The sequence below is a fragment of the Cryptotermes secundus genome, unplaced genomic scaffold (assembly GCF_002891405.2).
Source record: "Cryptotermes secundus unplaced genomic scaffold, Csec_1.0 scaffold649, whole genome shotgun sequence".
NCBI classification, from domain to species: domain Eukaryota; kingdom Metazoa; phylum Arthropoda; class Insecta; order Blattodea; family Kalotermitidae; genus Cryptotermes; species Cryptotermes secundus.
The window spans coordinates 67962-81153 of NW_019738882.1; the positions used below are offsets into that span (position 1 = coordinate 67962).

General features: G+C 38.4%; 1 protein-coding gene and 1 pseudogene across 1 annotated transcript in view; both read right to left on the minus strand.

Annotated features, from left to right (window-relative positions):
• LOC111871223 (vacuolar protein sorting-associated protein 13) overlaps positions 1-13192 on the minus strand; it is a gene marked incomplete in the record, with an annotated part of 172647 nt that overhangs the window by 5455 nt on the left and 154000 nt on the right. The window contains 5 exon segments of the mRNA XM_023864160.2: positions 1654-1794; positions 3443-3557; positions 7485-7654; positions 9949-10070; positions 11502-11619. Coding sequence (XP_023719928.2) covers positions 1654-1794; positions 3443-3557; positions 7485-7654; positions 9949-10070; positions 11502-11619 — 666 coding nt within the window.
• Positions 2386-2492, minus strand: LOC111871239 (annotated as a pseudogene).

Below are 13192 nucleotides of genomic sequence, written 5' to 3' on the forward strand. Positions count from 1 at the left end.
AAGCAGACAACCTTTCGCTTGCAACATAACGCTAGACCCCATACCAGTTTGGCGACCACCGCGCACATTGCAAAGTTCGGCTGGACTGTCCTACCACATCCACCTTATAGCCCCGGTTTAGCACCTTCAGACTTCCATCTCTTTGGGCCTAGGAAAGAAGGACTATGTGGGCAACATTTTCCAGACAACAATGCTGTCATTGCAGATGTCTGCTGGCGCAGACTTTTACGGGCACAGCATACAGGCTCTTGTTCATCGCTGGCAAAAGTGCATAATGAATGGTGGTGATCATGCGGAAAAATAACTGTAAGTAGCTGAAATCTTACTCTATTTAACTGCATTATTATGCTTTCTGTATCTGTTGTAGTTTTCATTAAAAAAATAGGAGGCATTATATATGGAATGCTCCTCGTATTAAGAGCTAGTCTTCTGGGATATACTGCAATGCAGGCCAGTGAAAGTAAACTGACAGTTTGGAGGACCATGCATCCTCCATCTTCAGGGTCAAAGAGAACACTAAGCAAAGTAAGCCAAAAAATGTCTCCTTATGGGGACCGGTACACATTCACTCTTCTCCTTGCCCTACTAGCTCACTTGGGACTCCTACTTAGGCATGCACGTGTACTATGTTTCTCCACATTCAGTTTATTTAGCTTGCTGCTTGCCTGGTTTACTTTTGTCCTTGAAGATAGTGGAGTACAGTTCTCTGAAATGTTGGTAACCTTTCATCATACTACATGGCATCATATCCCAGATGACAGTATTCTTCCCTATCCTTCTTCACCAGTAGGTGATAAACTGAATGTCTTGGCATGAATCTCAGCTGTGTCACCAGCATTCCTGATTGAGGATTTTCATCATTCTCCTCATCCTTCCAGGCAAATGCCAGAACAGTCCCTCTATCAGGCCATATTAATTTCTCCCAAGTCCTATGCAATTCATCATTCATTATCATCCTACCATTCAGTGGTATACAGTCTGGATATTGATGGTGTCATAAAATAACCCCCAAAAGAACAAGTGAAAGATTAGTCAGGCTGTTCCTCCTAGACTATCAAAAATTTACAAAATGGTGGTCCAGATGAATAGATGTAGAAATTATTTTTGAAAAACGTTTCCATTCATCTGTTGTAAATTTAGGAGGTAACCGTGACACCATCTTTAAACAGAAAGGTTTGAATTTTCAAAGCAACTAAAATTATACTATGTGAATCCATATGTGTTCTACTTGCAATCCAGCTAGTGTTACAAAGCACTCAGAAGTCTGAACATCCCCACAGTGTTTCAGAGTTAAAACAGGTAGAGAGAAATTATACATGCAAATGTATTTGGTACATTATGGAAGCTGTTCTACTTGAATTTTCTTGCACTCAATTTTGTTGACAGACAGGTATAAACAATGTTTCTCTTATAAAAACATGTCTGACTTATTTTCATGCTTGGTTTTAGCATCCAAGACTTACACATACAATGAAATGGCAGAGACTTCTGCCAAGTTTCCTGGTATGTCTACTAAGGCAGAGAACAGAAGGAACACAGGGTATGAGGTTATGTCCTAAAAATATAAGCATAGGCCGTTGGGTCTGTTTTTTGATCCCCACACCACTTCTAACAAATGCTGAAAGCAGCAATTCAGGAAACGATTTCAAGTACCTGCCATCCACCAAAGATGTCATTGTGCACAATGTACATAACACGCTTGTCTGTCAACATGAGGGTATCCCTACTGCCTGGAGAAATAGCCATATGATGAACATATATATCAGTAGTGGCATAACGGCCTTTTTCCAATTCCTGCAAAAGAAAAACATTAAAATTAATCAGTCTTCTTGAATTAAATGTGAAGTATACAAACAAAACATACTTTTATGTTCTGCTTCTTTTGAGCCATAGTATATCTGCTTCATTCTTTATTTTGATAATTCAGTCCTGTATATATTGACACATATATGGGGTTAGCATGATGTATAATTGTGGGTTGTAGATTTGGTGACTGGATTTATTGGATACTCACAAGTTGTAACTACAAGTAACTATAACACAAAATTAAGTCTTCAACATCTGCTTGCTAGTCGTTACTTGGTAACACTTCAACTACTGAATAGCCAAATATTCAAGTCAAAGTCAAAGTCACATTGCGACTGATGGTCGGTCAGTCAGTCAGTAAGTCTTGGTGTCGAGCCCCATATCGTTTGACAGTTACGGTCTTGTTTCTGTGGGGCGCCTTCTCTGACGAGAGGACGGGTCTGTCTTTTGTATATGCTGCTGGCTCTTGCCAGTGCAGTCTTACTTGGGTCCTAGTCCCTTGGGACTCGGGACCATATTTTACTGTCTCAGAACTAAGACTTCCCTTTCCGTCGCCTCCTACAACTCGCAGGGTCATGGTGGAGGTATTTGACCCTGCCTCCACATGGAGTATCATATGTTCCCCTACACGGAAATCTTTAGTGAAAGGTGAAAGATTTATACGTATTGAAGGGAAACCAAATATTGTCAAATGCATAGCCTTTTATAAAATGCCACAGAACCTAATAGTGGTCACTGCCTCCAAGGGTTCTACTGCTGTTCTTTGTCCGCATTGTGCTGGATATGCTTGTAATACTGTGGCAACCAAACCCGTTGTCCAGCAATGGACATCTATTCTCGTTGACAGGGTATGCCCAGGAACATGTTTGGCTAATCATTGCCTAGCAATGCATCACAATATACATGTAGGTGGCAATTAATTTAGTGAACATTACTTTCTTCTATGATGTGGCATTGTATACACTGGTAGATATTTACTAGTGTTTCACAGGAACCTGTTATCTTAATCTTCAGGATTATATGGAAGGTAAGATACAGAAAAGCTAAGATAAGGACTGGGGTTAAGAATGAACCACTGAAGTGTTATGTTCTTCTTACAAAGTACAAGAATGTTCTTAACTATTTATTGGGGTTAAGAATGAACCATTAAATTATTATCTTCTTCTTATAAAGTACAACACAGCGTGCCACAAACACATACAGGACATCAAAGAACCCTCTTCTCAAGAATGACAAGGAGGCACACGTTCAGCCCCCGTCAAGAGAAATAATAAGAGGGATGACACGAACTTGCTTGGTTTATGAATTCCAATAGAGTTTTAACAAACCAATTATGAATATTTTAATGAAACAGCTGCTGTAGTTGTAAAGACTTTAGTTTTTATACCCAATTGCATATTATTAATATTAAATATATACATTTCTACTTTCAGAACATTTATTGTAATAGTAGCTTCAAACTGTATTAATGTAAAAACGTGCCTCTGATGATGGTCTCTGAAGATCAAAACATGTAAGGGCATAAATAACTGAAATAAGGAAAATCTTCACCAGTCACACTAGATGGAACTGTTTAACTTTTCACGAAGTACAAGAATGTTTTTAACTCTTTACCTAAATTCTGAAAGCAACATACCTGGAGCAGTTTGTTGCCTTCTGCCTCTATGCGTACATATGGGCGCACCAGACCATCTTGCTGAAAGAAGCGTGGCGGACGAAGCCTTGTGATCTCATCACCCATTTCAGTTGCTCTAAAACAACAACAGATGTGGCTAATGCATGCATTTTATTGGGATTTGAAAGTGTTTATATGCCTATCTCATCTTTTAATTTGTTGGATTTGAGGTTCTCACCGAGGTGACTATGAAAAGTGCAACCTTGTGTGTGTTTTTGTACAAGTCCATCAACATTTACAAGGAACATATCGTTTGATCTTCAGGGTGGAGGAGTAAGGCAAGCAGATTGAAAAGCAGAGCTGGGGTTTATTCTTCAACCCTGAAGATGTAAGCAATACAGTCCTCAAAAATGTCAGTGGATTTTTACCAAACTACATGGTGTTACAACCCGGAACATCATAGACCTCATAATCTCTGATGTTTTGTGTGTGTGACTTTGATTCTATGTCTATGAGATTGTAAAACAGTTAAGTATGGGTATTTTTTGGAACAAAGGTATGTGAAGCAAGAAAACACAACTGTAGCGAGGAAGGATCATTATAATTTGAAGTAACATTCCTACAATCTAAAATGTTCAAAATTCAATTCTATTCCACTGTATGAAGATAATTTAATAAGCACTGCAGGTTTACCAGACTGCAACAGAAACAGTTGCACACATCGGTCTGTAATGACGGGGACAGCGACATGCTCGAAGCTGCACATCCACTCTGTCTTAACATAATAACTGCCTAAGAACACTTCCCTGAATATGAAATTGTAACACTACATTACATACACCTCAGGAATTTGTTACTAGCTTGGGTACGCACTGTACCTGTTGCCTAAGATGGCATCATATAGTTAATCAGAAACTTTTTATAGTAATCAAATTTTAATCTTATGAAAGTTTGTGCTGTTGTTGTGCAGACAGAATTGAGCTTTTAAATTTAACACTCATGCAGCATTTCCCAGCTACAGTATATACTGTCTGGCAAAACATATTAAGTAATGCAAAGTACCAGTAATGTGTGTATTAACCTTTTAATGCCTAATGGTTACTATATGCACGACTTGGTTTAACACACTAGAATTCTGCATTCTGCCCACACAGTGTGTTTGTGTGTTTCGTATGGTTCTCACAATAAGCATTGGATATTTCCCAAAACAGCATTAACCGGATGGGCGTTGTAGCGGAGACACAATGTGTCTTCTGTGAAGTACAGACTGGATTTATATTGTGATGTGTCGCGCTACCTGGACCCCCCCCCCCGGAGCTGACGCGCCGAGCGGAGCCGAAGTTAGCAGAGTCCCAGCGTCCTGGTAGCTATGCAACGCGAGTCAATGTGCGGTGACATAAGACGGCGTGAGGTAACAGTGTTGCTATGTAACAGGCACACACAGCCACTATATAAGAGAGCTGCACTGCCTGCGAGGAGAGTTGAAATGTGACCATCGCCGAGTTCAGCTGTAGTCGAGTTAACTTGTAGCTGTCCCTGGAGAGAGTTAAGTGTATCAGCGGCCGAAGACAGTTCTCCAGTCCGCAGTGAACACAGTTAGAGTCTATCAGCAGCCGAAGACAGTTCTCAGTTCCGAGTTAGTTCCGAGCAAGCCTACGAGCGAGTGTGTTATCAACAGTCCTCAAGGCAGCAGCCTGCGAGCAGAGTTGGAATCTAGCCAGCGGCGAGTTACGAGTGAAAGTGTGTGATAATCAGTGACAGTTTGTGATAACTGAGAATTAATTGGGAGTGTGTAACACAGTGACACTTGTATAGCTCCCGTACTGTGAAACGTGTAGTCTACTGACAATAGCGTGATCTGATTTGCGACTAGGGTTATAAAGTGTGAAACCCCGCAATACTGTTATAATTAATTGTAGCCATGATTTGTAGGTTGTTAAATAAACCAATTAACAATCTCTACGGCGTCTTCAGTAACGATACACAGTACAATATATTTAGTTAGGAAGAAATTCCGTCTTTAAAGGGTTAAATATCTTCTCCATCCCCTTGAGAGTTTATCCTGAAGGCATTAATGCAGTATGACCATCAATAAGAAGTTTCCCATGAAAGATTATTCACGGCTTGTTACAAAAGGTAGGAATCTCAAAAACCACATTAAGGGATATCTCATGAAAAGATTTATCTGTACTTCGTATAAGATTAAGCTGGGCCAGATATGGTTGCAAGATCGAAGAAACTGATGCTACAGTTCTGAAAACTGAACTGCCACAATGGTCTCATACACAGTTCCATGCTGAAATTGCCATGAATCATGATATGAGGCCATGTGTCTGGTTACTCAATGAGAGCATTACACATTTAAATGCATAATGGAATGGCAAATAGCAAGCAAAAAGAATCACACTTAAAGATGCTGGTATTTTAGCCTTAGAGAGATCATGAATTAAATAAGCTGTAATTTCCTTTTATGTCTGATATCACTGTTTTAAAGATAAGTGCCTAGGTGATGCTTTGGAACTCAAAAGAAGTAATGACATAAAGACCTGGACAACCCTGGCTCAAATAAATATGAAGCTGTTCCTGAAAAAAATACTGATATTGAACATGGCTTGGTCTTTGGATAAAGCCCTTTTCCATTTGGAAAATTAAGCTTGGAACCTTGGTCACCTTGTAATTGCATAACCCAACCACTCCAACCTTCTCCTTTTGAGATTCACTATTAGATAAGGGGTTTTTTATTTGAATGAATACATCAGTAAAGAAAATGGAAGGTTCTGGACCCAAAAGAATTCTCACAGTTGCATACTCAGCACACCACAGAAAACTGCATATTTTCTATATCCAAGTATTCAGCCCCACTTTCCCAGATGGTACTGTAAACTGATTTTTATCCGAATATTAACCTTTCCCAGTTCAATTAGGATTTATAAGCAGTGGTTTAGCTGATAATGGTAATTTAGCTTTGAGAATAAACTATTATTTAAGTATAGATTTTGTCTATGTTAACTGTAAGACATAACCTCTGAGTTTCACACAGCACCACATTTGTAATATATACTTATGAACCACATTTCATACAGGGTATGAAGACATGTTTATCATCTGCTCCATACAAAACTTCACATGCCTTGCTCAACTCAGCCAAATAAAAAATACAGAATCCAGGAAGCTGACATATCCTTGTTTTAAATTCTACACCCTCTCCTAAAAAAAGAACCCAAGAGAAGTGCACATTTGTTAAGGAATAATTACCATACATGAAGGGTTCTTAAACTCTTTGATACTGTAAGTAAGTAAAGGGATCCTGTAACAGGCCATGGAGGCCCATAGGGTTGTGAGATGTAGGGGTTCCCACATTTTCTAGACAAGGCTCATAGCTGGAGGTAAAGTTGTCAGCCTTACATGCCAGTCATCCTTTACCCCCAAGAATATTCCTGGTACTCATTTCTGTAAGAGGCTGAGTTGACCCCAGGACCATAGTGCGGCTGGAAGGATTAGGTAAATTCAAAAATCCACCTCATTGGGATTTGATCCTGTGATCTTCCGGCTAGTAGCACAGTGCCTCAACCAAATACATTACCGCGTGATACTGTGGTCTCCTGAAATAATGCACAGCTTTATGCAACTCCCCCATCTTTGCTGATCAGTGAAAAGTGCAGTTCTGCAGGCGATACAGTGTCAGAAGGAACCCAAATACCTTTTCAGACTCTCTATTTACAGTAAGCTATAAAATATTCCATGGATCTATTACTTCAGCCTATATTAGATGATGCCAGTGCTCCTTTCTTACCTTACAAGTTGTCATGTTGTTATTATCAACTGTAAAATATAAAAAGTATATGAGACTGGTAGCCTGCAATAGCATAACTTTTGTACAAAATTTCATGGAAACTGCCAACGTGGTTTAAAGCTGATAAGACATTATATATATATANAAGGACTCACAGATGAAGCACAGATTAATTGTTCATATGGTAATAAATACTGCATTGGGTATTTAAAATTACAACCCTTCAATCAGTATGAGGACATTAAAAGTGGGTGAAAGTACAAAGCACACCTCTTCACTGCATCAAATGAGCCACTTGCAAAATCAACGACGCCAGCAGTAGGTCGAGTTACAAGTCCCATAACACCCTTGCCTACACCCTTGAAGAATCCTTCTACACCCTCTTGCTTTGCTCCAGATATTGGCTTTAGGATCACACCTGATACACCATCCACAACACCCTGAAAAATAAAAGATGAAATAAAACTGTATTTATCTCAATGGATCTTATTTTAATAAAATTTCTAGAGAATTGTTGGGTATAAATGTCCATCATACACTGAACACTTTATACAGTTACAAAAGTAAAACAACAATGGCACTTACAATAGATATTTTTAACTTATTCATGTGTCTCACCTGATAATGGCTGTTTGAGGTCGAAATACACAGTTTTTCCATTTATGTGACAGTTAACCTCATGCCTTGAAGAAAGAATAAATTTAAAAATGCTCGAGGCATAAAAGCACTGGCTGAACTTACCTGATTGAATGTTAACCCTTTGACGTGGTCATTTAAATTCCGTGGCCGCGGCTCCTGCGGTAATATATTCAGCCGGCCATTTAAATTTTGCTCGAAAATTATTTATTCATCATTGTTCTTAAATTCTATGAGATAGGAACATGAAACTTTCACTAAAATGATCTTAAATGGTGGTTTTATAACCTTACCTTATAATATGGGCGCCCTGTATCTCGGCNGCCATGAAGGCATATGGGGCAGTGGAGGTACATTACTTGCCCTAATTATCAATAACTGATTCATTCAGCTGAATGCATGCATTTTATGGCTCATGCAACTTGTTTCAGGTCAGAAGGGCTAAATAGTTTAAGTGAATATATGAAACTATGCCCCCAAGAACACTCTACACACCAGTTATTCAAGATGAATCATGACATGGTGAAGTTATGTAGAGCCATCCAATTTGAGGTGCATGGGCTGCATGTGGTCACCACTTGGCCATGTGGCCTGCAGCAAAAGTATGTTTCTATTCCTCAAAATATGTGTCAATGCTTTCCTTATGTTAAAAGAAATGGAGAATACTATTTTGAATTGTTTCATTTTCGGTCCGTTACACTATCAATCACAGAGTTAGTAGAGTCCGTCGAGTGTAACAATTTGTAGGTCACTTTTTTAATATCACTTCTGCCTTACATGTTTCGGTTTTATACAACCATCATCAGAGGCACTTGCTATAACTATGGAAACACTGTTGTTGGTTATGATGTTCACAGTTATGTTTGTTGCATAGACGCTGCTACAATATGCTAGCGTGTAAAAGCACAAAACATACTAAGATAGTTGAGTACACTATCAAGTTCTCATTTTTCATCCGAAACTGTTTTAAATTAAAACGCTAAATGTTAAAATATTTAATCTAAAATGCTGAATTCCTCCTTGTTAGTTCATCCCGAAGATGGGAGACGTCAGCTTGAAGTTGTATGGCTTATGGTTCGATGTTTCTTATGTGCTGTGTGTTGTGTACTGCGTTTTAATTTAAAACAGTTTCGGATGAAAAATGAGAACTTGATAGTGTACTCAACTATCTTAGTATGTTTTGTGCTTTTACACGCTAGCATATTGTAGCAGCGTCTATACAACAAACATAACTGTGAACATCATAACCAACAACAGTGTTTCCATAGTTATAGCAAGTGCCTCTGATGATGGTTGTATAAAACCGAAACATGTAAGGCAGAAGTGATATTAAAAAAGTGACCTACAAATTGTTACACTCGACGGACTCTACACTAACTCTGGGAAATGGAGAATCTTTGTGAAAAAAGTTTACAAAGTGTGTTTCCTAAACGTTCTGTGTAATTTTTTAAACTGATTTCACATGACACCTAATAAGTTATTTTGAAAAGAATGGAATTAGGATAACTCCATAACTGAATATAATATCAGCAAATATAGCAGATTTCATTAAATTTAAATAAACGTTTCTGAACCTCATAGGTCAAACTCCTACTTGTTTGCTTATGCTTCAGAGATCTGATAGTTGAGGGCAGATTTCTATATTGGTACAATGATAAATTTATTTTTTGTAATGATGCCTAAGCATGCATAGCCAAGATACAATTCAGCCCCTCAGTGGTTTGAAGTTTGACAGCCCGATGTGCAGCAAATATTGAAAAGATGTCCAAACTTTTCAAGCATGCATGCAAGATTACACATATTAATTTTAAGACAAAAAGATAGACAGGTCTATGTAATAGCTACAGACAATAAGCCTCATGTAACCTTCCTCTTTTAATATTTGAAATAATGTTAGGCTTCACAGCATGAGGACTGTGAAAATAGTAACTCTTGTATTGACAAAATGCTTCTAGTTATGAATGACATATGCTCATTCAATGTTTCCCCAGTGAGAGACATTCATTAAAACAATTAATGCCATTACCTAAAAGCTATTATTACAACACAAACATTCATTTTCCACCAAACACAGAATATACAGAGACGCTTTACTAACCATAACAAGGCCCTTGCCACTTTGTGCAAGTCCCATCTGAACATTAGATGGACGCTGGTTCATTGCTTCACGTCTCTTCCGCTGATAATCCTTGTCAAATGTCAGTGCAGCAATGCCTTTACCTTTAAGAGAATATGTGCCCATGAAATAATGGAAACAAACTCCACTGCTCTACTGAACAGAGTGACACTACTCTAATTAGAAATATTATGAAAACTGAAGTCAGTTTTGGTCAGAGTTCACAGCATTTCCCTTTTTCTTGTAACTATTATATATGCCAATCAGAGTGGCCACACGGTGCAAGGCATACACTGTCTTCACTCACTAGAATCCTGGGATCGTGGGTTCGAATACCACTCAAGGCATGTCTGTGTACATTTATTCTGTGTGTAGGTAGTGAACTTGCAGCGAGCTGATCCCCTATCCAAGGAGTCCTACCATGTATAAGATTAAGAAACTGACAAAGCGGCCAAGCTCCAACATAGGGCTGTACAGCCATAGGCAGACAGATGGACAGACAGATGGATGGATGGATGGATGGACAGACATACAGATAGATAGTATGACAGAGTGCGAAAAAAATCAATCTCAAGGTTTTTATGGACTTACATGTTCTGAGTTTCCTCGAATACAAAAAAAGTTGTTTTTGGTATTCTGCCTGTCTTATGTATGTATTTATGTATGTGTGCCGCATTAGTGCCCGAACAGTTAGACAAATTTTATTCATGTTCAGTGTTGAAGAGTGAATCCATCACAGGTGAACATGAACATTCAATCTCCAACAACAGGTGCTCTTACTATGGGCCCCAAAACATGAATTGCCAATTTTCTCCAATAGGGCTCTAATAATCTGAATTAAATTTCAAGAATTTATGGAGACCATCTCCCTAAATAAAATTTCATTTCCAGGAAAATAATGGTATATGCATTAGGTGCCCAACATAAATTGCTAATTTTGTTGAAACTGACTTTACCAATCAGTCAGATTTCATGGTTGTTTGGTCCACGGCAACCGATAACGGTCTACCGAGAAACAGTCAATTTTGCTTCCAAGGTAACACAGTCAGGTTCAACGGTATATGAGAAAGTATTATTTGAAATCTGTGGTCTGAAGCTGTAGTTAAGTCCTGCATCAAACTGTGAATCAGTGGATTTAAATGTTCCAAAAGAGATGAATGCATGACACTGATGCAGAAGAAGAACAATGGTCTGCCAAACCGAGAATTGAATAGACCAGAACAATGGACAAGTTCATATAATAATTATTAAGAAGAGGATGAATATTAACATTGGTCAGCCATGGTTTTGCCTACTAAACTGTCCATGGCAGATTTCATGTCTACAGTCTGTGCAAAGTTCATAAAAGAAAAATTCACTCAACAGAAACTAATACTCAAATAAATTGAAGTGTCTTTCAAATTATCACAATAAAATAGTGCCTTCTCTTAATATAATTTCATTATGGGCCAAGTAAACATTACCAGGCTACACAAGTCCACAGGTTACATGAATTTCACTTGTCATGCAGTTTACATAAAGAGCAAAGTACTTACCCATTGCCCCAGTTATGCGAGAAACAGCACCAGCAGCACCGCCCACTGTGTGTCCGAACAAACTTCGTACACCCAACACCAAACCCTCTGCAAATTCACCTGGTCCTTGGATGGCTCCCTGTAAGATTCCACTTGTGGCATCATCATATACAGTATGGATTCAATTTTAGTCCATTATAAAATCCTGCAATTACTGAATAAGATATAACTACAAGATGACCTCAGATATAAGACAGAGAAATGGGGGGGGGAGATTGTATTCATTATCAAGAAAAAATTCTTAGGTGTAACTCTCCTTCAAAAATACATATGTATTTTTTTTTTCACCTCAATATACTGGCCTGTTTTAAGAACAGAGAATGTTTCTCTGGTGTAACTTGCAAACAGTTATTGTCTTCTCTTCTTTTGCAACAATGCCACATATTTGTCACAGAAATAATGTATTTCTTGTGAGTTATTTAACCATTCTTTTCAGTATCAACACTACACTCTGAATAATAAACTGGGAATGATTTGGAAGGAAGCAGTCTTGGCCAGAATGAGGTACCATCCTAGCAGTTGTCTGAAAAGACTGAGGAAACCTAATTCACATTCTGACGTATGTCACAGTTTCAAAATATCCATGTTGGTGGAAACTGTTGAACTGGGTTCACAATTTCGTTTGCAAACACAACACATACCTCTCATTCTGAAGGCAAATGAAGATGAAAATCTTGTCTTACGGTCAGGTAAATACAGTACAGCATTATAAGTACCAGATAATCACAAGTGAAAAAGACATCTATAATTCCCAAGAACTACCAGCAAAAGTGTGAAAAGAACAATAAACTCATTAGACAGAAAGACATGTTTAATTCTATGAGATGACTGATCTACCTGGCTCATTAATTAAGCAATGGGAAACAAATTATAATTTGGGGTAATGAGTGTAATATTACTGCTAACTGATCTTTTGAGCAATGTGAGTACTTCTCCTTTGAATCAAAAAATAAATATTAAAAAGAAATGTTCCTTTATGCCCAAAAATTCGCCAACAAGCAGCGGTTGCTCGGTTGGTATAGTTCAGTTGGGGACTAAAATCATGGAGTTCTTTTTTGTTTGTTTGTTCGTTCCTTTATGCCCATGGAACATGCCCACCACAACACAACACTGAAAAAGTACGCTGCATTTTCTCATAATGTTTCTTAATAACTTCACCTGTGAAGCTTTCTTTGGGGTGTGTGGGGGGGGAGTGAATATTACTATACTGTTAACAGCTGGACTATATAGCATAATAGGATGACAATGAATGACGAACTGGAAAGGATCTGGATGGAAGTGACACCTGAGGCAATGTCCCAGTAAGTACTGAAAAGTGAGGAAACCATAAATCTTAATCAGGATAAGCAGTATCTCAGCCAAGATTCAAAATGAGCATCTCTTAGCCTCACAGCTATACAAAACCGTTCAAAAAGAAAATAACATAAGGGTGTGTGCATATATACAGATGATTTCTGACCTGCTAATAGAAAGACAGTTCAGACCCCAATGTTTTGAGTTTCTATGCAGAGTAAGAGTTTTGTTAAGTCATCTACTTCAGCCATGTCATAGCTGGGGCAGTTCATCGCTGGTTTCCCACTGTGGCAGTCCAGATTCATTCCCAGGTCAAGTCATATCAGATTTGTTGTGGGCAAAGTGGCGTTGTGGCAGGG